The sequence below is a fragment of the Numida meleagris genome, chromosome 4 (assembly GCF_002078875.1).
Source record: "Numida meleagris isolate 19003 breed g44 Domestic line chromosome 4, NumMel1.0, whole genome shotgun sequence".
NCBI classification, from domain to species: domain Eukaryota; kingdom Metazoa; phylum Chordata; class Aves; order Galliformes; family Numididae; genus Numida; species Numida meleagris.
In genome coordinates this window covers 85,709,891-85,735,652 of record NC_034412.1, presented here as the reverse complement: position 1 = coordinate 85,735,652, position 25,762 = coordinate 85,709,891, and the positions used below count along the sequence as shown (strand labels likewise).

General features: G+C 36.9%; 1 protein-coding gene across 3 annotated transcripts in view; it reads left to right on the top strand.

Annotated features, from left to right (window-relative positions):
* The window catches only part of EVC2 (EvC ciliary complex subunit 2), a 67,739-nt gene extending 42,527 nt beyond the window's left edge, over window positions 1-25,212 (top strand). For 2 of the 3 annotated variants that reach the window (XM_021393981.1, XM_021393982.1), the window contains exons 13-22: window positions 1,208-1,367; window positions 1,923-2,383; window positions 5,744-5,948; window positions 7,439-7,561; window positions 14,052-14,279; window positions 16,507-16,721; window positions 18,117-18,204; window positions 23,651-23,844; window positions 24,412-24,513; window positions 24,721-25,212. In XM_021393981.1, coding sequence (XP_021249656.1) covers window positions 1,208-1,367; window positions 1,923-2,383; window positions 5,744-5,948; window positions 7,439-7,561; window positions 14,052-14,279; window positions 16,507-16,721; window positions 18,117-18,204; window positions 23,651-23,844; window positions 24,412-24,513; window positions 24,721-24,991 — 2,047 coding nt within the window. In that variant the 3' untranslated portion in view covers window positions 24,992-25,212. The remainder of the gene's footprint in view (window positions 1-1,207; window positions 1,368-1,922; window positions 2,384-5,743; window positions 5,949-7,438; window positions 7,562-14,051; window positions 14,280-16,506; window positions 16,722-18,116; window positions 18,205-23,650; window positions 23,845-24,411; window positions 24,514-24,720) is intronic. The other variant, XM_021393980.1, reaches the window with a different exon arrangement.

Sequence of the window (25,762 nt, the reverse complement as noted above, 5' to 3'; positions counted from 1 at the left end):
TGAACAAATCCTAATAAAACAGAATGAGACCCCATACTTGCTGGAGAAGGTCATGGTGGTAGATTGCTATGTTTAGCCACTACTATAGCTCATTAATTCTGCTAGGTGTCATGCTTGAACAGGGTCCAGGAAGACCAACATATAAAGACCAACATACAAAATTTTGCAAAATTCTATTGAATCCAAGCTTTGTGTGTAATATATTCATGTTTTCTGAGAAGTGGGGATTTGAAAATTAAACCAGGAAATGTTTGGACAACATCCAAATTCAGCTTAGGAAGTGGTGTTTTCTGCTCAAAATTTCACTTTGACCTTTTCAACACCAGTTTGAAACTCCACTGTTCTGAATAATAGAAATTATAAACTAAAACTGCCCAGGAGACTGGTCCGACTTAAGATGGTCTGCATTAAGATGCTTTTCCATTCTTCTGTTGCTTGAGAAAGATTTGGAAGATTTCTACTGTAAATAGTGTAAATAGGATAGCAGACAATTTTAAAAATTGAAATTAAATTTGAGTGTATAGGAAGGGAGTTTTTGTAACTATCAAACTCCTGAAGAAACTATTATTGGTATTTTGCTTACTCTTTAATGTTAAATAGGAGAGCAGCTGGAAGTAGAGCATAGCCCTAAACTTCAATTTGAAAGTACTGTGTGCCTAAGACTGAGGATTTGCTCTGCCACAGTATTGTATTTCGCTGTTTGAAATATTTTTCTTATTTACGTGTAATAGGAAAGCTGAATCTAAGTGTTTTTATTTGATTAAATTACATCCTTAAAAGAGAAAATTGCTTCTAGTGAGAAGGAAATATAAAAGACATCTGGAGTTGCATTCCAGTGACATTAAATGAAAAATGTAAATATTATGAATAATATATAAGGTTTAAAATATCTCATTTGAATATTGCTTACATTACTCACTGATATGTAATTGGTTTTGCATTTGCCTCCACTTCCTTCCTTCTTCCCATTCCTTCTTCGTACTCTGCCCTTGCAAACTGCCTTAATTCTGCACTCCTTGTTGAGATGAGAGTCGTCTTTGTGTTATCTGCTTGTTTGTTTGAGAACTATGTTACTGCTGAAAAATAGAAGATCTTTCTTTGTGGCTACTTTGTTGAGCCTTATTACAGTACTAATTGTGTCAAATATCCTTTTGCTTATAAGAATTTGGGATAAGAGGATAATTTGGGATAAACACTGTTATTACAGAGCAGGTCATCTACCTGAAAGTCATTTGGGAACACTGCTGGACCGAGCAGAGGCTGAAATTAATTCTGTTAAACAAAAATTCGATCATGATTTAAAACAAGAAAAGCAAGAGCTTCATCAGAAACTCATTACCAAGCGAAAGTGGAAAATGTTGCAAAAGGTAATTATTTTCAGTAAATTTATTTTCACAGGGCTTAACATGAAGGAATAATTGAATGAGTTGAAAAGTAAGGCATAGTTCTTGTGATGGAGGTCAGCCAAAACAGAAATGAAAATAATTGTTGATTGTTATTTGCTGTATACTATCATGTATTGTATTGTGTTTATTATTCAGTAATTAATAGCTATTCTTAAAAAAAAAAAAAAAGCCTGCAAGAAATTAATGTAAGTGAAGAAACTCATGAAGCCCATCTGCTTAGTCTACCTACACATTGTTACAGTTTTATCTTTTTGGGATTATGTCAAACCACATGGTCATACATGTCTGTAGGTCCAGGCCCTTCTATCTAACAGTAGTCTGAGTTACCTCAGGCCTGCTATATGCACATAAAGCCATCACATTGCATGCTAAGTAAGTCTCTTGGCACTGAAAAGCACTTTTGAGAACACTGAAAGGTAGAAATTTTGCTTTGCTGTAATATGCATATTTAACAAGATTAAATTTGAGAGCTGTTTCTTCTCTTAACCTTGTTCCTCTTTTTGGCAAATGAATCAGCAGAAAGAGCATTGGAAGGAGCAGCTGTTGGTAGGGAACCCCTTCAGAACCTCAAAGGAGATCACTGACTACCTGAGCCACTGGAAAACTCTTCTGAGTGATCACGCTATTGAATTTGAAGAACTGACTGAAAAGCTGGATAATGAAGCCAGTGAAGAGCTGAGAGACCTTATATTTAATATAACAGAGAAAACTGTTGAAGAACTTAAACTTATTCAGAATGGAGTATTTGTGCAAGAACTGATAAAACTCAGTGTGCCAAAGATGTTCCTGCTAGAAGTTGTGGAGGAGCATAAAAAAGAGGTCATTGTTAAACATGAACAGCTTGAAAGGGAAGAACATGAAAAGAGCATGGCTGCTGAAGAGTTGCTTCAGCTCACCAGGCAAAAACTAAGCCAAGAGCTGGAAAGTAGTATTTCACAACAAAAAAAATTAAGGAGCTGGGAACAATCAGTATTCATGCAAGTATCTATTTTCTTCTATTTTCCTAAATAGTAATTAACTAGTAGCTGACATACCTGTCTGGTTGTAATTGTTAATGATCAGTTCTCTGTCATGCACCTGGGAACTGGTTTCTCACAAATGCTCAGCCCCTGCAGAGCCAGCAGCATGAGCTGACAGTCTAACGCTACAGTCTAACTGTTCAGTGGAATTTCCAGGAAACATTGTTTTCGAAACCGAAAAGGTGGAGTGCTATTTTTATACTTCAGTTCACTCTGTGTCAGGTGTCACTTGTGCATCTTTCATTATTGTTCTCAGTCTGTTCTCAGAGATCCAATACTTTGCAAATGTCATTTAGTATGTCAGACCTAATTAGCCCTGCATTCAATTTTTATATATTCCTTCCAGCCACAAGTCAAGCCTTATCCATCATGTGCTCATTTATGCTCTACAACAGTATTTCTACTTATTTCATAAATGTCCAGCCCAGTAGCGTACCCCTCCAGTTCTTGAGCTCCACACTTCATGCTTGGCCAATTTGTCCTGCTGACAAAGTGCTGCTGATACCGAGACCCCAAGGCAGAGGGACAACATGGCATACTATGCAGGTGATGCTGCAGAGGTTTGCTGACCTCAGGCACGTCCTCTGGTCATTGCTGTATGCTGCGATGTGACCATGGGGAGGTGGGAAGGTGGGAGGCTTTGCCACCACCACTGGGAGACCTTAGGAAGGGAGGGACCATGACAGTAGCCAAGAGAAATCATGCACGGTGCTGTGCAGCAGGGTCCTTGATAAGTTTGCAGTGTTCTTAAACATTTGTCTTTCAAGTACATTTTTGTCTGGTTGCTTTATCACCTGACAGTTTACAGTGCTATGTTTCCTATACAATGTATTTAATAACAGACTTGGTTAGAGACATGGGAACAGAATTGTAGCTTTACAGGAAACCACTGGAACAGGCAATGTGTGGAGCCTCAGGAACAAGCACACCAAATGTGAGAAATCAAACAGAAAAAAATGCATCATTTAAACTTTCTGCTTCATAGTCCTTCTATAAATAGAACTGATTTGCTTGGGCATTTTTGTCCAGGCAGCATGCATGTCTCTTAAGTTTGCCTGCTGTATAGGCAAGACAAGACAAGAAACCTTGTCCACTGCATGTTTGCTTTGTTAAAGGATAAAATCCGTGTGTGTCTTGGTTTGGTTTTGTTTTCAAGGCCCTTGCATTTTATTCAGCATTTTAAATACTTTCCTGTAAGCCATTTCAGTAAATCTTCTAGCTTATTATCTCAGAATATATTGCTGAGAACAGACCTGCAGGAAAGCGGGTTGGAAAGGAGATTGTATGACCCAGCAGGTCTTTCATTTCCTAATTTTCGATTCCATGGTAATTGTGTTCCAGTCTACAGCATTGCCTGTTACGTTTGTTAGATGCTATCTGTATTTACAGCAATAGTAAGCTGCTTGCTTTTTCCAGTAAAATACTGGCAAGTACATACAAGAAGTTCAGCATTTATGCAACTGTTCTATCAAAAGCCCCTTACAATCTATCACTGTCTTTTTCTTTAATCCTTGGCTGTTGATTTTGATAGTTCAATCACAGATGCCAGCTCTTACTTTTGCATTTTCATCTGCCATATAGTTTTCACAAAGAATTATTTTGAATGATAGCTTTCCCTTTTTATTGCTTATTGAAGAGACAATGAGTCACTCCAAAGTTTGTGAAGATCATTCATGCTGAAAGCTTTTTTAAAATATGGGCTTTAGAAATTGCGGTTTGCAATCTTTGCGCAAACACTTACACAATATGGATTTTCCTCTGTTGAAGGTCTAAGACAGCATGAGGAATAGCAAGTATACTGTAAATGCTTAGTTGGTGTAATATTGCTGTAAATAATTATTTTTAAGTGAACACTACACATATTCAATATGTTTTCATATGGAGTTTCAGTGTTTTCAGAGTTTTCAGCAATTTCAGTTTGCTGAATCAGTAAACAGGAATAGAATCAGAATTTCTGAACTCATTATGTAGGGCTGTGTTATATTCATTAAAAGCATCAGTCTTAATGGAACTTATAGGATGATAACATTTTAAAAAGAAAAATGCTTTTTTTAAAAAATATGTACTCTTCATACTTCAAATGCATTTTTGGGAACTGGAAAAATTTCAGAAGAAAAGTTAATCTACTTTTATGAAATGTTCAAATAATATTTTAGTCTCATGATAAGAATATGAATGTAGTTTAAGGTTAGTCAAATCAATCTAAGCTCTGGCATCTTTTTTTTTTTAATGTCAACTTCACCTTGACCTGAGGAGTATTTCCCCAGACTTCTGTGTTCGAAACCTTTCTTCTACAAAAGATGAATTCTGAGTGATTCACATTGTTAAAATGTAATCCATGTTGTTCAGACTGCTGAAAGCTTTTCTACAAAGAACAAGTCAAACCACTTAGTGATGGGACAGATTACATATATGAGTTTATGATAAAGAGATACTTTTTCCTCCACTCTCAGTGGCTGTGACAGCTAAGTGCTGGGAAAAAGCACAAAGAAGCTTTACAGGAAGCCTTTACGATAATTACAGCCCTAAATTCAGAGTTTGTATTGTCTGAAGTGGTAGTGGAAGACTTCTATGCATAAGAGAAGTGATCAAAATTGTATTTATTTTTTTTAAATTCTGAATCTGTTTCATTTTGCAAATGTTTTTTACAGTCCAGAAAGTTTTTTGCATGCAGAAATTAAAGTATCACCAAGGAAATTTGGAACATATTGAGCATCTCAGACCCATGTGAAATGAATAACTCATGGATGCATAAGACAAAAAAGAATTATCGGGGTCATGTACAAAGTAAGGGCAGCAAGGCTTGTGAAGGGCTTGGAGAATATGCCCTACAAGGAGCGACTAAAGGAACTGGGGCTGTTTAGTCTGGGGAAGAGGAGGCTGAGGGCAGACCTCATTGCTCTCTTCAAATACCTGAAAGGTGATTGCAGTGAGAGCAGGGTTGGTCTCTTCTCCCTGGTGACAGAACAAGGGGAAATGGCCTCAAGTTGCTCCAGGGGAGGTTTAGGTTGGATATCAGGAAAACCTTCTTTACAGAAAGGGTTGTTAATCACTGGTACAGGAGGTGGTTGAGTCACCATCCCTGAATGTGTTTAAAAACTGTTTGGATGTGGTGCTCAGGGATATGATTTAGTGGTGGGTTGTTAGAGTAGTATGGTTAGGTTGCGGTTGGACTTGATGATCTTGAAGGTCTTTTCCAACCTGAGCAATTCTATGATTCTATGTATTGTTGTGCATGCCTTTAAATTTTGTGCAAAGTTGTTTGTATTGCTGAACAGCAAATGGTTTTACTTTTTTTTTTTTTTTTTTTCCCAACAGGCAGCTTCTAACTTTGCCCCTTTCGCTATCGGAAGAGGAATTGCTCAAAATGAGGCGAGAGTTCCACTGCTGCTTTTCTCAGCTTGACAGCAGCTTGGCTCTGACCAAGATAAGAGCAAGAATTTTACTTCAGGCTTTTGAGCTGGAGTGGAGGGATGCGCAGCTACTGAAAGTCAATCAGAATCTAGCAATGACAAATAAGCAGGTGGGAACATTTGGGATCAGTCTGGGAATGGGTGAGGTGTTCATGTAGGCTATCCACAGGTTGTCAGCCTCATCTGCAGATACAGGTCCATAGCTTCTCCATAGGGATGACAACGAAGTATGCTCTTTCTGTGGGCAAATGGTGGACCTTAAAGGTAACTGAGCAGAGGGGAATATGCTTACTTCACACACACCTGTGTATAGCTACTGCTTCAATTTCCTCCAGCCTTGCCAAGATGAAGGCGTAGTGTAAGGAAGCAGTTGGGTGGCCGAAAGGAGCCATGTTTCCGAGGAGAGCCACTGAAATGTCAAAACCTGGAACGCTGCTAAGCTTCAGTGAAGACCAGAGACAACCCAAATTATGATTTCTCTTGCAAGCCTCATACTTCACTAAATCTGGCAATAAGGAGGAAGTAAGGGCAGATTAGGGAGCACTTTTTGAGGAATGTCCTACATTATCTTGTTCGCTTAAGAAAGTAAAACTCCTGAGTTAGCTGATCTTTCTTGGCAACAATATAGCTTGATACCTGATTCTTCTTTCTGAAAGAATTGTCCAGGTACAGGGGTTTTTTTCTTCTGTTTGTTTGTTTTAAATCTACATAAGTAGATTTAAAGTTGGAGAGACTTTACCAACAACTTTCCCATCTATCAAATCTAGCCCTATTTTTGTTTTAAATAATGGTGTGAAGGGTGTTTAATAGCTTCAGTAAAATGTAAAACCTGTGGAGTCATAAATTGTTTACCATCTTTAAGCAGGAGAAAGAAAATTGTTTCCTATATGATTTGTCTGATGCTGTTGTAAATGAAGGACTTTGCTTTGCTTTGTTTTGTTTCAGTTATGTTTTCTAAATGTGTAAATGAACTTGGAATAATTGCGCTAGAAAGTAGGCTAGATCAAAACCTTAGTAATTTCTGAAGTACTTAAAAAAGAAAATGACTTTGCAAAGCCTTATAGTTGAACAGATGTTATAATTTCCCCAAGAGTACATTATACTTAGTTGATATTCTTGTAAAGAAATATAAAGGTCAAGAATAATTTGATTACATGGAACGGTGCCCCTTAATACTATCATGGTTCATTTGAGATTCATATAATGTGTCTTGAAAACAATGTAGCTCTTAAATTAATATTCTTTGTTCATTTTTAACCGTGCCAGGGAGATAATGTATCTGTTAAAATCTTGTTGTATTGTCACTGCTAAAAGGTTGTTTAAAATAAAATTTATGACAGTTTTCATGGGAAGGATGAATATATAATTCTACTTGAAAGAAATTTAAAAAGAAAGTTCCAGCTTTGTCTGAATGTCTGAAAGGAATCTTGTGAGTGAATAGCCAACACATGCATTTTAGAAATATTTTCTTAGTGAAAATTGTCCTTGCCATGAGTTTCATTAATTACTGAATCTGCCGAATACAGTTAGTAGTAATCTTAATGTTAACATATACATCTGTGTCTTACAAATAAAGCGCTTCATGCTCATCTTCTTACAGCTGCATTCCAAAACGAAGAAAACAGGATCCAAGAATAGAAATAAGATCGATACTTTGAAGAAATCTTTACAGGACAAAATTTTCATTTTTGAAGATTCAGTGAAAGATGGAAATTTGAATAAGGTAAATGCAAGCATTTTCTGTACTGGGGTCAGAGCCTATATTTTAAGTAATTAAGATAAAGAATGAATGAGGTGAAATGGTGTGAGCGATCTTTCTACTGTTGACTACATTTGTTAAGATGCATGTAAGGATTAACAATTTGCTTTAATTTTTCAATCTTAGACCTGAAAACATTTTGGTAACTCTGTTTCATCAGATGGTTCTAGGGTTTAGTGAGTGTATGCATTGACTGCAAGATGCATCTAGGTCCTTTGGCTTTCTTAAGGAGTCTTTCAAATAGTGGAACATGCTTCACTGCTGAGCAAGATTTAGTTCATGGACCTCTTCAAATGCTGCTCAGAACCCAGAAGTGGGTTCTTAGAAGATGTTTTGGGTAGGTGCTGAGTTTGTTTATGCTCAACTTATTAAGAGAGCCTTGAATATAATGGGTATCTTTTATGAGGGTCTCAGTCCCAATCTAGTGTTAATCCTTAAGGAATGGGTGGGTCTTGTGCCAATACAGGATTTTGGAGTCTTTGTCCTTCTCTGCCCCCAGACTTTCCATGAGATCCATGAGTCATTGTTCATGCTCTTTAATCTTTCTCTGCTTTGCTTTCTCATATGGATGATAAGGGTAATATTAATTTCCTATATTAGAGAAATATTACAGTGACAACTGTTAGACATAGGTAGTGCTCAGCTACTATAAGATTTATGCAGAACAAGTGTCACTGGAGTTAAAATTGGTGGATAAAAATACTTCCACAAATGACTGCAGTATCAATTTTAGTATAAATTTGGACACAGTTTTGTTCTTACACTTGTTTCTTGTGCTTTTTATACCTCGGAATACACTGAGGAGTGTAAAATCATGGGTCAGCATGTTTATTCAGAAAAAAAATTACTTTTATGTGAGATGAGCATTTTGTTATTATTTGTTGCAGATGGTAAAAGCAAAGGCTTATCTGGCATCCAGTCTTTGAAAGTGAGAGCAAATGCTTATGCAAGAGTGAGACAAGGGGCCAAGTGTATTTTACCGCTCTCTGATAATTTAAGAGCTATTATCCAAGAGTGCATATAATCTGTAACTGGGGACATCTGTACTTTGGGCTTCAATACCTGTTTCCATGACTTCCAAAATTTAATTTTTTTTTTTTTACTGGAATGTATAACTGAGTGTGGGCCCAGCTCATAAGCATTCATTATTACAACAACTTTGGTGCAAATATTGGCTTAAATTTTTGTTAGAATTTTGTTTTAAAACTGGATGTTTAGCTTCTCTCAGCCTCAGTGTTTGTTTTAGTTTTACGTTCACAATCTGGCATGCCTTTTGTTGCTTTAATTGTGTAACTGCATATTAGTTGTAAAAAGCCAAATGTTTTAGGCTTTTCCCAATGCAGATACTAAACTATTGTTAAGGAAACTCATTAGTTGTCACATTATCATTAGAACAAAAAAGTACTGCCATAAACCATATGCTGATCAATGAATAAGAGTTCCTTTCTTCTGCCTTTGGCAGTCAGTTACCTCATTCCTCAGAATCTTACACTTCTAAATTTTACATTAATGTAGACACTTTTATCATCTAACTTGGAATTAACCACCTGAAGTTTCACAGCCAGTTCAAAGGGGAGAAGAAAAACAGTGGAGCACTGTTCAGCTGTATTTCTTTTCCATTCACTGCTGCTATTCTCCTGCAAGTGTTCACATGGTATCCTGGGTTCTTGTCTCTGCTACAGGATTATATAATTTATATATATATAAATTTTATTATATTATATATAGCTACAGGATTGCTATAATTTGTTTTGTAGCTAATGTTCATGAAAGCAGCAACAGGATATATTGTTTTGAAATAGTGTAAAAGAGATGTGCCAGAGAAGTTGTAGAAAGAATATAGTGAGCTGGAAAGGCAACAGCATCATGGGCTGGATCCAAAGAGGGGTGGCCAGCAGGGCAAGGGAGGGTATGGTCCCCCTCTGCCCTTGTGAGGCCACACCTGCAGTACTGCATCCAGGCTGGGGCACCCAACACGGGAAAGATGTGGAGCTGCTGGAGTGGATCCAAGGGAGGCCACAAAGATTATTAGAGGGCTGGAGCACCTCTCCTATGAAAGAAGGTTGAGGGAGCTGGGATTCAGCTTGGAGAAGAGAAAGCTCCAGGGAGACCTCACTGCTGCCTTCCAGTACTTGAAGGGAGCTTGTAAGCAAGAGGAAGACTAACTTTCAACATGTGCAGATAGTGAAAGGACAAGGGAGAATGACTTTAAATTAAAAGGGGAGATTTAGGTTTGATGTTAGGTGAAAATTCTTTACTCACAGTGGTGAGGCGCTGGAACAGGTTACCCCGAGAAGCTGTGGATGCCTCATCCTTGGAGGTGTTCAAGGCCAATTGGATGGGGCCCTGGGCAGCCTCATCTAGTGGAATACAACCCTGCCCATTTCCCATGGACAGGGTTGGAATTGATCAGTCTTAAAGGTCCCTTCCAACCCAAGTCATTCTATGATTCTAAGTTTGAAGCCTGGTCTTTATGTGAGAATATCATCCACTGTGCTGTGAAAAAAAATTGAAAGCAGATTTTACCTATTTGTGCTTCATAGCTGTTTTGAGCTATCCTACACATTTGACATGAAGATATAGCAGTTCTGAAATAGCAGTTACCTATCTCAAAAGAAAGACAGCGGTGAAAATAGTGACATTCCTTAGTCTATTAACCCTACAGGTTAGGGTAAAAAACTTCAATAGGAATAGACTTGCATGAGAAAAGTCTTAGGAATTGCACGTAATGATGTATGTTTTCAGATCATTTCCATAATTTGTAAAATTTAAGACAGAGACATCACTAACTAGCAATTAGTGAATAAGGTATTGAATTTGGAAGCCAGTGCTTTCAAGGAGAGAACTAATCACAGTACATTTACAGAATTTGATTTTTTTTAAATTTACTTTAGACATTTCAAATGGTGTTAGTGGCAAAAGTTCAGACATAGAAGTTGATGCATCATGAACAGTGTAGTTTGATATTCTAATGTATTACACTAAATTGTGCAATGTCAAGCAGTATTTTACAGTCTTCTGCTTGATATGATAAAATGCTTCATGAGTGGCGAGGAAATATTTGTTTAAAAGAAGTTCATAATTTAGTTTGAAACCAGTATTTCATCCAACTTTGACTGAAGTCACCACGTATATCATGCTGAAGTCAAATCTACTTGCAAATTTTGATTTTCCTACATTCCTTTCTGTTTGGAGAGCTGTGATTCCAGAACTAACAACTGGCAGAAAGAAACTCAGATGGATATATAGTAGTACCAGTCAGAGCAGTGTAATTATTCATTTAAGAGCTGCTGATTTATTTTATGATGTTGAATGGAAGCTGAATTATAAAGCTGGAATATCCTTCCAATGTATTTGGGTGCACTTAACATATGGCTTCATACTTAATAATACATAAATATTATCTTGTTTTGTCTTATGGTTCATGGAATATACCGAACATCTTGTGTAAACCTATGTGGTATTTGAAGTGGTTGACAAAGGAAGTATGTGTTTCTGTCATCAGTGTCATCTCCTTGGCCTTTGAATTCAGCTACAATTAAAATATACATTCTTGTATCTATATGAAGTGTATAACTGCATTTTGATCCTTATTCATTATTCATTTTAATGGGTTCAAACTTATGTAGGATCTCTCATTTACTCATTCATTATTCATTCACCCATCCTCAGATCTCATATAATTCACTTAAAATCCTTGTATTTGAAATGGAGCCTCCTGTGAGGAAAGAAGCACATTTCAAATTCAGTTGTGTGCACACATCTGTGACAACATTTGTGTAGTTTTTTATCTGTATCTTTAAAGGCTTATAGCACATCTTTCTTTTGAACAACAAAAGCAGCCTTCAGATATTGCTTACTAATTTTGTGTCATATAAACCAAATCTTTCCACAAGCATATGTTTTCCACTTTTTGAGAAATTGTAAAAATTGTATGTATTCTGGCATTGTATGCAAATGTATGTATTCTGCCTCTTGTTGTAACATTTTCAAGCTAGTGAATGAGTGCTGAATAACTTAGATTATGTAATATATATTAATTAATGATAATTCATGCTAGTTAAGAAGTTGCCCTAATATGTTGAATAGAGAGCATCATAGACTAAAGCTTTTGAAAATGATCCTGTTTGATCCTTGTCAGGTAGGTGTTGTTGAACTTTTTCCCTTGTTCCTTGAATAGGTGGTGTTATACTGAATTCTTATAGTATAAATCATTCAGTCGTGATTCCATTGTTCTCAAAACTCAACAGTGTCAAAATTTAAAAGGTGATTTGTGGCATCAGTTGTCCAGCCTGGTTCATTTCTAGCCCTTTAAATTGTCGCCTGTAGTGTTTTATTTCCGTCTGCAGAGAATGCCTTGGTAGACACCAGCTGTTGTTAGGGAAGTGTTAAGTGACCAAGTCAGATGTAACTTGAAGAGGTTTATCTTATGCACAGGCTTTCAAAGGAAGACTTTTAAAATATGTGCCTCGGCACTACAGTCTTGTATCATTGCTTCATAAGAATATCTTGAAATAATGTTTTAGCTTTTGAAAATAAGTTTTCTTTGACAAGATAGAAAAGCAAAACAACAAACAAACCCAGAGCTGGGTGAGATTGGCTGTCTTATGCAATCCAAATCGGAACTGTGATTTGTAGAATTGTTTACAGAAGTTTTTGGTTTTATGTGATTTCTGTTTGGTATTGCTATAGTGTAATATAGATGTCTGAATGCTTGTGAATTGTGGGATTGTGAAGTTAGATGGGAAATGCTAAAATTATCAGCTTTTCAGTAAAAACCATAGCATTGAAAATACCCTCAAATTCATTTTATGTTTCTCACCTACTTGCAAAGAATGTAAAAGATACACACATAAAAATAGTATTAGTATTGAATATTGCCTTCTGAAAGCTGGAACATGGAAACAAGAAATGGATATTTTTGTGTCTAGTTTAAGGTACAAATCATCTACTTTTGTTTACATTTTTTAAAGAGCACTTGGAAGCAGCTCAGCTCTTTTTCCACCAAATCCAGATTTTGGCCATTATTTTTGCTTTTCACTGGAGAGCTCTGACTCCATTGTTCAAAAGTAACAACTTAGTTTTTAGCATTTACGTTTGCTGTATTTCCAGTACAATCTGAGCTAAGTTCTGTTCTGAAGTCAAATATCCAATATGTTTGTTAGCCATTTGCTTGCTTATTTAGATTAACAGTAATATTGAAAGACATGTCTGTCTTTTAAGATGGAGACTTGCTTCTACATTGTATTTATAAGATGATTTCTTTACTCTTTTGCTGTTATTGTCTAATTCTCAGTGGTAAGATATATTTCCTGATGGTAATCTTTTTCCTTTGTGTTCAAGGATGTTCCACATCATGTAATGGAGGTTTTGGAGAAAATCATATGAGCATGAACATTCCATAAGCATTGTTTATTTCAAATCACATTTTGAATTTAGCTATACCTATGGGACAATGAAATTTGGATGATACATAATCACTCTTGGGAAATTTCTTACCAATAAAATTTCCAGAGAAAAATCATGGGCATCATGCTCCTTTAAGGCAAACCACAAATAAAAAAAAATATGTAATTCTGATTAACATGAATGGAATAAAAGCTTGACAATAAAAACATGATTAGAAAGCTAATAAGGTTTTAATGACTTGAGATGCAGAATAACAGATGCAGGGGCAATTTCACTGGCCATGAATGTCAGTGGTGGAGAATGGAGGGCTCATCAATCATATCGTATTTGATTGTGTGCTTGTAAATGCAGAGTTTTCCTTTCACTTGTGGATTTTTTCTGTGTAGATCCCATTAGATATGTGGCAGCAACATAGTTACTGAGTCAGAGCATTTCAATTTGATCCTGTTTGATGTTTACTCAATCCAGTTTTAATCCTGTTTGAAATCCATTACCAGCAGGCTCTTGATTTAGAGTTTAATGTTGTTTACAAAAGAGCATTTTTGGTTATTTGCTTAAAGGATCGTAGGTTGAATTTTACTGGTCAGTATCAACTGACACATACCAATTTGAAGCTAAATATAGTCTTTCCATTAATTTTATATTACTTTTGCTAATTGGAAGCATATATTTTGTCTCACTATTTAGCCAATGACATAGGTAAGCAGAGATTTGTTTGTATTCTATTTTTATTTCTATTACATTAAAAATTAATATAGACCCAGTATTCCAGGTTAGTATTTAATATTAAAGTTATCTTTACCTAAAATAAAGCCGTATCTCATTGAAAAAGCACACCTAACTACAGTATTTTTTGATCATTTTAAATACGGTAAAAGCCTGAAATGCAATGCTATAAGTACTTTTTTAAGCAATATATTTTGTGATAACAGCTTTGATTTCTTTGCTGTTTTAATCCAGTCTATTAATTTCAGAGAAGTAAAATCATGAGTGTGCATGTAAGGTTTTAGGTTAATCTTGTTATCTTTTGTCTGTCATTTTTTAGGTCAAGTATGAGTTGCTACTTGAGAAAGACTGTCAGATATATGATCTGGAAAATAAACTTGGAGCATATATTGCTTCTTTGGAGTTTCAAAAGAGTGTTAAAAAATGCAAAATGTTGGAGCTCTATGCTGCGATCATAAATGTGCAAGCGTTGCTCTTGGAAAAACTGAGCATGTCAAAAACCCTGTCAAAATCGGAATGTATTCAGATTCTAGAAGCTCATAATCCGGTAAGTAATGAAGTTGTGAAAAGTTCCTGCTAGGAGACAGCAGCTGTGACTGTAGCTTATTGGGGTTCAATTTAGTTGTGCTGGTTTGCATCTCCTGATGGTCTCCTCTTGAATTTCTGTGTTTATATGCACTCTGGTGCTTGAAGTAAGGGAAATAAAGCAAAGCAAAGTATAAGAGCTAGAGAAGATCCTATGTTATGGTTTTTTATTTTTACAACAGTGATGTACCGAGATCTACGGTCAGAAAGAGCAGTATTTTGATAACTAATTAATGTTAAAATTTTGTTGTTCACAAGGAAGACAATTAGGAAGACAACTAGTGAGTCATGACTCACTAGTGTATAATTAGTGTATAATTTGTCAGGAATGTGTTACAAAATTTTTCACATTTTACTAATTCTAACAATACAGGAAAATCCATAACTACATGTTATATTTAAATCATGGAGCTTTTAAAGATGCACCTGCCTGTTTACTATACTCTGAGCATGCTCACATGCCTTATGTATGTAGTAGAAACTTCAGAAGGACTTTTTCCCTTCATCGTATTTGCTACCTAGTTGATATGTGACAATTTTTTTAATCCTTTTTCAATACTTCAGTGCTCAGTATTCATAAGGAAATATTTTTTTTATGTCTGCTATTTGTGACCATCCAAGTGAGGCTTGGGAGAGCACTGGAGTAGAACAAACAAAATGTTTTTTTAAGAGCAATACCATTTTGCTATAGGGCATCATTAGAAAGCTATTGCTGTGAAAACTCCAGCTTAAATTCTAATGCTCTCATCTCTATAGAGCTTCTCTTAAAACAGGAGTAGGTATGTTTATATCATTCTAGACTTTTTTTAAAAAATTGCATTAAATCTGTAGGAAATAGGGAAAGTTCCATGTAGACAGAGTATTAAAATAATTTAATATGGGATTATTACCTTTAATGCAAGAAGTGTAAGAGGTCCCAGAGAAGAGAGTGGGCTTTGTCCTATCCTCTGCAAAGAGATTACCCTTAGCTTCTTTGTCCTTGAACAGATGCAGAAAAGATACTGAAGGAGAGACAGAAAAGAGATGTAGAATAGCAGTGGATTCTTTATCCAACATGAAAGAACTGAGCTAAAAAATATTTTAGCTGGGAAAAAAATATTTTGGGCATTGGCAGTTTACAGAAGTCATCTCCTGGTGATCAAACCTTTGTATCTTGCTGTGTTTAATTCTGGTCCTTTATCCCACCACCTGGCAAATTTTAACACCTGTCATTTTAAAACAACTATATCAGATTACACAGGATTCCCAAATACTACATTAGTGATAGTTTTGCCAGTCAGTGAAACAAGCTTGTTTGGTTATTTGTGTATATGCTTCATCCCCTCAGAGAGAGCAAGTTATATTCATTTTTGGTGTTAGGGAGTGTAAATCTGAGCTCCAGTGTCAAATATTGCTGACTGAGGGGCAGACACTTAGAGATGCCATGATCCAATGAATTTGTAATACGAATACAGCTGATGAGGTGGGGGAAGAAATGGGAAAGATACTGAATTTTTATCTAAGCTACGGGTTGGGAAGTAGGGTGCTGAGATATTTATTAGCTTGTTTGAGGTCAGACAAAAATGACCCATGAAGACTGGAATATGAACCCTTCCTTTTGGAGTCAAGTTTGATTGTTTGACCAGGGAGAGATAGTTTGGCATGAGAGATCCAATCTACTTAAAACTGAGGCTTTAATGAAGGCTTTTAACCCTTCAATTTTTAGAGCATTCTATTTTAACTCTAGTTTTATTACTCTAAAGATGAATTACTTTCTTTGAACTTTTTATCTCTTTAATACTAGCAATTAATGCAGTATAACTGAAATTAGTCTTGCTCAGTTTCTCATGTTATTTCAGTAGCTTTATGCAGCTCATAGATTAATTCTAACAGCACCATTCTTTTGCTGGATCTCAGGCTTCTGAAGTGTACTTTCTAGATGTCCTCTATAGCAGAAGGTTTCAGAGAGCATCAGCAGTGGAAATTGACTCATCTGTAGGCATTGTTCTGATATTCATAGTGTGCAAGTCATATTTACTGAAGATATTCAGTGCATTGGAAAGTGTTATGACTGCGTGTGGTTGGGTAGAATGACAAAATGAATAAATAAATAACACAAACCGATGTCATCCTTTTTCTTCCCTCCAAATGGAATTCGTTCTTCCAAGATAAATTGCAACTTTTCATCACTATGTGTGTTCAACTTCCAGGAGATAGAAGAACTTGACAGGAAGCTGGAGTATGAAATGTTGCATAAGGAGTCAGTGCAGCAGCAGCAACATATAATGAATAAGCAGAGATGGACACCAGATGGATTGAGACTTTCAAGTAAAACTGTAGAAACAAATGTCGACAGACAGGTGACGTTTCTGCTAAGACAGGCCATGAATAAATGTATGCAGTTTATAAACCTGCACCAGCAAAGGTGAGTGCTTTGGTCTCGGATATTACTAACTCACTGCCGTCATTATAGACCTTAAGATACCACAGGGACACAGCAAAGTGTTCTGCATTGTTGGGGAGGGCCTGTGCATCTGTGTTTGAACAGTGCCTTTTTTGTGATGTGGCCCAGTGTGTAACAAAGAAGTCTCAGGAACACTGAAATAAGAAACATGGTATAATAATTTAGTTGCATTTGGATTGTGATGTCCTGTAGGACTATTTCTTGATGGAGCCAATGAAAATGTAGCAATAGCAGCAAGGGGGGAAAGAATTCTAATCCTGTTTCTTCACTTCCCAAGAGACTAGGTAGGGACTTCAATGAAACCTGCTCTGTTGGAATCAGAGGAAGTAGCCAAGACAATAAAATTAAATTTCCATCTCCACTGTCACGCTTTAGACTGAATTCTCTGTCGTACAGTCATCTTTGATGTTATATATAAAGTCTTCCTCAGAGATAGGCTTGTCACTTTTCCCTGACCAGTTTTTAAGTAAAAATATCAGTGGGGAAAAAAAATCCCAAACAGTCATGTATCCTAGGAGATATGTAGAAATATCAGTCTTGTCATGGAGGTTACCCAGCAAAAATAGGTGATAATGTGTGAAATTATGAAATACTGTGTTACCTTTATAAGGGTTTGAGGTGTTAGAAATAACATTTCTGTGTATATTACACAGTATTAAAAGCCTACCACCTGTTTTACGTTACAAAGAGGGTTTCCCTCGTACCCGTTGATTTGTTGAAAGGTTTCTGATAGATTTTGAATAGAGCTATTGCACTCTGCTCTAACTCTGAAAGGATACCTGATGTAGATTAATGACTCTCCTATTGTAGAATTACTAGAAGAGAAAATAGATTACTGGCTTGGGAATACTACAGGAGGTAGGTATATTAGACATGCTTTCAAAGAAACAGCAGCTAGTCTTTCCTATGTATCTGTAAACATAGTGGAAGAAGTGAGTATTGTATTTTTCTCAAATTGCATTATAATTGCTACATAATTTGGCCTAGAATGAAAAAATCATCGGTAACGAGAAAGCTAACAGTTTATTGTTATTTCAGCATCAAAAAGATCCACAATGTATTGAAAAGCGTGATGATGAAATTTGAGATGATAGGAGGACAGACTGAATCACAGTCTTTTGGAGCAATTTCAGATTTTTATTTTGTGCAAGACTGTAGCCTCAGACTCTGCTCTGATTTTGTGTCGTGATTCAGGGGAGAAGGGAAGGGGAGAAGCTTGCTTATTTTAGAAGTTATGTTGTTCAACCAGCATAGCTGATAAGAGCTTCCTGAATGGATGGCTTTCAGATATTGTTGTGTGTAATACAGTCATTGTTTCTGGGAAGATTTCTATGTTAATTCTATCTTTCACTTCAGCTTGAGAGATGAGCAATGGAATTGCATGGTGCTTGAAGATCTCTTGGAAAATATCGAAATGGATTCATTTTCAGCACTTTATAGTCAGGTAAGCATGAAATTGAAGGAAGGTTTCAAGTTTAAATTACAGCTGTATCTGGAAACTTTTCTTCTTTTTTGGGAGCCATTGCAGATGTACTTGGACCCAGTTCTGCTAATAGTCACTGCCAGTTCTGGTGTTTGCAGCTTATATTACCATTGACTGGTTCATTCTGACCTACTTTCAGCCTTTTTAATTTTACTAAGTTGTAATACTTTTTGTTCACTTTCAAATCCTTTCCGGCAGTTTTCCTGTTGCATTTTATTCCATGGAGAGAACTAAATTGCATGAGTTTCTATTTTACAGACAGGCCTACAGTCTGATTTTCTTGTGTTAAGACAGGGCTTTTGTTTAGCTCTCAATCTGTGAGAAATGATTTGCATTGATTGCATTACAGAACTAAATTACAGAGGCACTGCTAGTTAAGTTTACTAGTATCCTTACTCATATTGTTTTCGTAAAGAATACCACCTTTTCATTGGGTATAATTTAATATCTGTTGTCTGCCTGTCAGTTCCATAAAAAGCATTAAAAATGAATCAGTTATCCCCAGGTTTTATCTGCAGGTCTTGCTTGAGATAAAAAGCTAGCATCAGAATGCTGTAGGTGGTACACCTTTTAGCGTCCAGGTGTCTTGCCACTCAAGGACACCTGCAGCCACATGTAGAAGAAAATGTGAATTTCAGATGCCAGCAAGCTAAGGAGAAACAGGCCGCTTAGTCTAAGGGAGTATCAGGTTTTACAGTGTCTCAGGTGTTTCTATTCAGGATTATGAACTCTTTATCCTTTGTTGAGTTAGATGGCTATTTGAGATCAGCTTAAAGTAAGGCTGCTGTATATTACATTTGAGATTCACTAGGAAGGTAGCACCTGTTTTCTGAACTTTACTCCGATTTTAGTTAGAAACTTCCGTCAAGATCTCCTGAAACTCATAGGAGCGTGATAAGCACTTTGTTCTGTCTCTCTTTGGGATACTTGGGCTCTGTTCAAAGCAGAAGCATTGCACAAGCCTTGCTGGAAGATATTTGACTCATCTGGCAGCATGATGGCTAAGGTGCTATCCTAGAGTTGAGTATCTCACTTTGTGCTAATGAATTAAATGAGAGAGTGGGAATTCAAACCTAGTCTAATACTCCCCATGTTTCCTGTTCTCTTGATGTAATAATAGAAGCACCAAAAATCCATTCTGACATGTCTTGCAGAGGGTAGCATTTGAAAGTGTTTCCTGAGGAGGTTGTGACCAGCATTGCCACTATTATATATTATTATTTTCCTCTTTGATTTTTCTCTTGCAATCTCTTTTATCCCTTTTTTTTTTTTTTTCCAAACTATCTTGCTAGTGTGTTCACCTTGATGGTTTGGGATCTGGTATTTAAAAGTGTTTCACAGTGAGGGTGGTGAGGCATTGGAACAGGTTGCCCAGATATGTGGTTGCTGCCCCATCCCTGGAGACTTTCAGGGCCAGGTTGGACCAGTGTCTGAGCAACCTGATGTAGCTGTGGTGTCCCTGTTGATTGCAGGGGAGTTGGACTAGATGACCTTTAAAGGTCCCTTCCAACTCAAACGATTCTATGATTCAATGAACAGACATGGCTGTCAACAGCTGCTGAATTCTGTTCCAGCCTTGAACTCCTCACTGTGTTTCCTGACCCCTTGGCTGCTGGACATACAGCTCCTAATATTTTACCAGGACTTTTCTGTGAAAGACACAGAAATGGAATCCTGCTGAAACTTAAAAAAAATAAAATGCTTTCTGCTGTGGGCCTTTGTACATTGTTTATGAAGTTTTGATCTGATTATTTCTTTATAAGTTTAAATTTTATGTGTTCATTCTCGTTCCATTAAAATAACTCATGTACTGCTGATGAGGCAGTCACCAGCTATTCTCTGTTATTCGTTAAAGTATGAAACCATGACATGGGCAGTGACAGCTATAATGCTTTCCAGAGGTAATACTAAGTTGAGGTTTTGTTTGCACATTTGCAATTGAAGCTTGTCTAGCAAATTAAAATCCCAGAACACTTTTCTAGCTGTGAAGAAGGATAAAGCTTTTGAGTTCAACATTTCTCTTTTTTTTGTAAAATAGGAAAGGAGTTAACAGGCTCATGTGGATATTTTGCTGAAACACATGATGCTTCAGATACTTGTTGAATATGGTAAAAATCAGTTTTAGATAAAATAAACTTTTTTCAGTGTCAGTGAAAAATAGACATCAGAACAGACAAAAAAAATTGAAAATGCTTTGCTGATGGTTCCCTGTAGTACTGTGGTTTAAGTCGTTGGTCTTGGTGGACCAGTCGTGTGAATTAGTTTTATCCTTTTTTGCTAGCTCATTGTGTATTTATCTGACAGCATTCTGCATCCTGAAATGCTGACCAGCGTACAAGTTTTAAGCAGCAGACCAACTTCAGCAGATTAGCACTACTGAGACCATTATCGTAGCATAATTTCAATGCTTTTTAATTTGCTTTTGCCTTATGTTTTTGGACTAATTGAAGGAATGACTGGGACATTGCACAGTGTTTGTTTAGCTATTTTGTGGGCTGGTGAAAGCACTCATCAACACTAAGTGCAAACTCTTAAAGAGACAGCATGAATACTGCATTATTCTCATGCTCTTGTCCTTAGTTTGCTATACTCATGGGTATAGAAGTGTAGGAAGAAGTTGCATACAACAAGCCAGCTGCTCAGCAGAAGAGTTCTGATCTTGCAAAGGATGTTATGAAATGTTTATCTACTGCTCTTGAGTATAGCTGTGCCTGCTAGAGCCTCAGCATTTACTTCTCTTATGAAGTCATTACTTCAGGATGTGTGGTATGTTAAAATTAGCTGAATGCTGAAGCAACTGTGTAGGACTTGGTAGAAGAAGAGAGACACAAACCCTGTGGCTGAATGCTACTGCTCCTAACAGTGGATCATTTCAAGAGAAATCCTTTCACAGCAGACCTTGGCACTTTTCTTAGTATTTAAATTCAAAGTCTCTGTTATATATGGAGAGCTCCTTCAGATACACAAGCAAAATTCTATTCTCAGCAATTGCCAAAATATAACTCCAACTATAGTTCCAAACCTGAGTAGTCTTAATTCAACTGTAAAGAAGTACACGCTTAGTAGGGTGGCAATTTATTAATATATTAATTAAATTGATAATAGGAATTGATTTAAAATCTTTTTCCTTGTTGTCTTAATTTACAGACACATTATGTTGGCAATCATTAAGAAGATATAGCTGTTGTACCTCTGTATCTTACATTCATTCTTTTCTTTATAGAGGGTTTAGACTAGTTTTCATATCCGTGGATGTATCCCTCTCTGGAAAACCAGATTTGTTTTATTTTCTTACCTTTTGTCCTGCAGCTTATGTGCCAATGGAGGCAGATCTGGGTCAATAAGAGATTTGCTTGAATGATAGGTAGTTCAGGATCGTAAGCCTCTGGCTGAGAAGTTAGTTCTAAATAAGCATGTAGCTATAGCCCCAGGTAAATAGTTGATTTTTAGAGAGAACAGATCATGGAGGCAGACTGTCGCTGGAAACAGTAAGCTTGAAACACAGCATGAGTCAAATTCATTGATTCTTGCATGTAGGTGTTTAAATGCACATTGCTCAGACCAAATACTTAAATCTGCTGTTTGTAAATCACATTTCATACATTCCTATTTTCATGTTGGCCAAATTCAGAGAAATACAAATGAGATTATTGGTGGCACAGGTAGCCATTAGTGTTACAAAAGATGCAACAGCCTAATCTTTACAGTACCTCGCCATATGATATGCCTGAAGATTGAAACTCATCCCACACTAGTGTGATCTTTCCTGTATTTGAATGCACATTCACATCTCCTTCCCACTTTGGCAGGCTGGTCTGGATATCTGTGGGTTTCTCTAAGTGCTACTGACTGCTGGTGCCTGCTCACACATCAGTACTCCCTTTGCCAGACATAAGCTGGGTGCACCTGGCTGATGCCACTTGCAGTACTGTTGACAGCAGTGTGGTGCCTTGGAGGATTAATTAATCAGGAATTCTGCTGTGTTAGAAGACAGCTAAGCAGTAGCACTAAGTACAAATCATTCTTGGTTCAGAAAAGTAAGGGTCAGAGTGGAGAAAGGAATATTTTAAAGAGGAAACTATTGCAGGGGAGAGCAGTACTGAAGTCATAATGGTTTGATCATCTGCATATTAATTACTGAGTTAAAGGTCCTGAGACTGTTCAGCCAAAGGGAAGGGTGGGTTATAGAAATGTGTCATTTTTATGTTTTTTGTAAGAACAACACACGAAAGATCTGTATAAGTTGGCTACAGAAATTAAACGTAGATGACTGTATTATGATTTAAGCTCTTTATATTTTTCCCATAGAAGCACCAAATCACTGCTTAGTCTAAGAAGCCTGAACTGATGTCTCTTACCTAACTACAGTGCCTGTTTTGTTTTAGGATGAAAATATTGGATATTTCATATAGCCCATCAGTTTTACTAATCTATCATCAGTTTTAGCATTTTTTCTCATTCATTCTAGTATCTCAGTGATTTCCATGGAAAATATACAACAATACTAGAGAGTCTGGGACACTCTGAGGAGTGACTAGCTCTCCTGTATTTTGGAAAGGAATTCTCTGCTTGTCTATGGAAAAAGGAGATGGATTGATTTTTGTTATTGTAAATGGCCTTTTAAATTTGGATTAGGGCTGCTTGGGGAGTTAGTTTTTGCATGGATTTAGCAGAAAGAATTGTCCTTTTCAGAGTGTGCTTGTGGTAAAATAGTTTATTTCAAAAAAGATTGACCTCATGCTCTGAGAATTGCTTGTGTGAAAAAAAAGAATGGAGTTTAAACATTTATGAAGGGATTTGGGTTCCTCTGTGGAGAAAAAAGCTCACTGTCTTCCTGCATGGTGGGACCTTGTGGGTTTCTTACATAACCTGGGCTTTGCAGTCCTCTCCAGCTTCTGTGGTTACAGCAGGGTTTGCTGAATGAAGTTAACTCAGCCATCTTGAGGGACAGAGGGAGCCATACAAGAGTCATCTTTTATGCTTGGCACATTCTGCATGACTTCAGCTGCCTGAGGTACATGTATGGTCTGAACAGCATTGTTCTGGCATCCTTTGAGCCATTTAACTTGCTTTAATTTACTTTACACTTCTTTCCCTCGAGCATCCACTTTAAGTGCATACCCTGAGAGGAACTGTGTTTTTTGAAATTTCAAGTGTCTGTCTGAAGTGAGATGGTCTACTTCAATACATCTGGAGCCAGTGTGGATAGAAGCAATGAACATGAGATTGTGACCACTTGACATCAAAGCTGTTGACACTAAAATGATTTTCAGTAATACTTTTAGTTTCTGTGATGAACAATTATTTAATGTTTGTAGCTAAAAATCACTAACACTTCTTTTCCATTTTTTTTTTTTTTTAAATTTCAATATCATCTCTCTCTCTCTTTCACCCGTTAATCTTCCAGGAGCTCCGACTGGCAGGGTATTTAGCCAGACTGACAAGGGTACCAATGGGGATGTTGCACAGGATTCTGAACTTGTTGTTGCCCTCCAGTTCACAAGGTGAAGTGCTTTCTGTCCTTGATTCTATCAGTATATATTCAGATGGTTCTGCTGAAAGTGATAGTAATGCAGATGAGTCTGGCAGCTGTAAAAAAAGGTAAGTGGGATTTTTTCTCATACACCATTGTGAAAGGTTATTGCTTTCTGTATATATTGATTTGCTGTACAAGCAGATTGACAACAATATCAAAATAGCTGGTGCATAAGTTTATTGTGGGAAATTCTTTTATGGGGAAAAAAGTGTTTTGAAACTGCTTCCTTATTTCATGAAACAAAATAAATTGATTGATGAGGTGTTATAATTTATAAATAAAACGGTTGTTTTATAGATTTATAAACCTTGCTCTGATCATTTTCTTTCTGCTGAGTTTATTAAAATAATAAAATCTATCTTCCAGTTCCCTGCCTTGACATAGGAGAGGGAGAAAAGGAGATGTTGTGTTACTGGACCCCTCTAGTTGGATGTATGTTGTCAAGGAACAACCAAGGGTCCTTGAGGCAGTACTGTGAGATGTGATCTTCTGTGATTTAAATCATTTTTTTAAAAATATCATAGTGTTCATGGTATTAATGCCATGGTATTTGTAGTTAAAATAAGAAGAGGGAAGAAATCCTGTGTGTTTAGGGATTTGCTGCTGGGAATTTTTTTTTACTTCTCTTTCAGGAGGAACCAAGAGAGTTGGCAAGCACTGGAGAACAAAGTAAGGGAAGATCTGCTAAACAAAAGTTTGGAAAGGATCCTTTCTTTAAACAGAAGAAAAGACAGGTAAAGGAAAAACAGTAGGAAATATATGATTTTTTTTTAATATACTTTATTTCATCTCCAAAGATGCTTACTTTTATATCAGAAAACAAGTTTCCATATGTTACTTATTATAAGGTAAACTTACGTGATTTTATATCTCATAAAATGAGATAAAAATCCCTATTTTTCTGCCAGGTTTTTATTTATTTCTTTATTTCATTAATACAGCTTGATAAAGAAGAAGCAACTTGCCCTCCTGGAAAGACCCTCATTCATTCACCTGGGATGTTTGCCTACACGTCCTCCTGTGGAACAGTCTGGTCCACGTGTTTCTTTGAACCGTGTGACTACTGAAGCCATAGAGGTATTGGACACAGGGGAGAAGATATTTTTGTTTCGTGACCAGAGTGATCCAACGCTTTCTTCTCATAATTCTCCAAGAAAAAAGAAAAAGAACTTTCTTAATTCCAAAAAGGCTGCTCGTGCAAGTATAAACTAATGAGAGAGTCTTCCAGTTGAAGAATCAACTGGGGAAGAGGAAGTTATTTAAAAATCAGAAAAATAATGAGCAAGAATGAAGTATGCAGTTTGGATAGCATTTGCATTGTTTTAATAGCATTTGTCTGGCATTGTAAATAGCTCTGGTTTTATATTGGCACACTTCACATTGAGCATTATGCATTTTGTACTTCTTGACAGTGTATAACGCAACAGATGAAATATGTTGGGTGTTTTGTGATATACATTCTGACAGACAGGGCTCTGTGTTTCTTCTGGAGTGCTGCAGTGAATGGCTACAAGCTCTTCAGAAAGGATAGATAAGGAAGGAGGGGTGGTGGGTGGCTCTTTATGTTAGAGAGTGTTTTGATGTTATCGAGCTTGCAACTGGGGAAGACAACATTGAATGTCTAGGGGTTAGGATCAAAGGAAAGGCTGACAAGGCAGACATCCTGGTGGGGGTCTGTTATAGACCGCCTAACCAGGATGAAGAGACAGATGAGGCGTTCTATGAACAGCTGGCAGAAGTTGCGCAGTCGCCAGCTCTTGTCCTCATGAGGGACTTCAACTTCCCTGATATATGCTGGGAATACAACACAGTGCAGCAGAAGCAGTCTAGGAGGTTTCTGTTGTGTGTGGAAGATAACTTCCTTCTGCAGCTGGTGAGAGAACCTACCGGGGAGGTGCCCTGCTAGACCTGCTGTTCACAAACAGGGAAGGTCTGGTGGGAGATGTGGAAGTTGGGGGCTGCCTTGCTCAGAGCGACCATGAA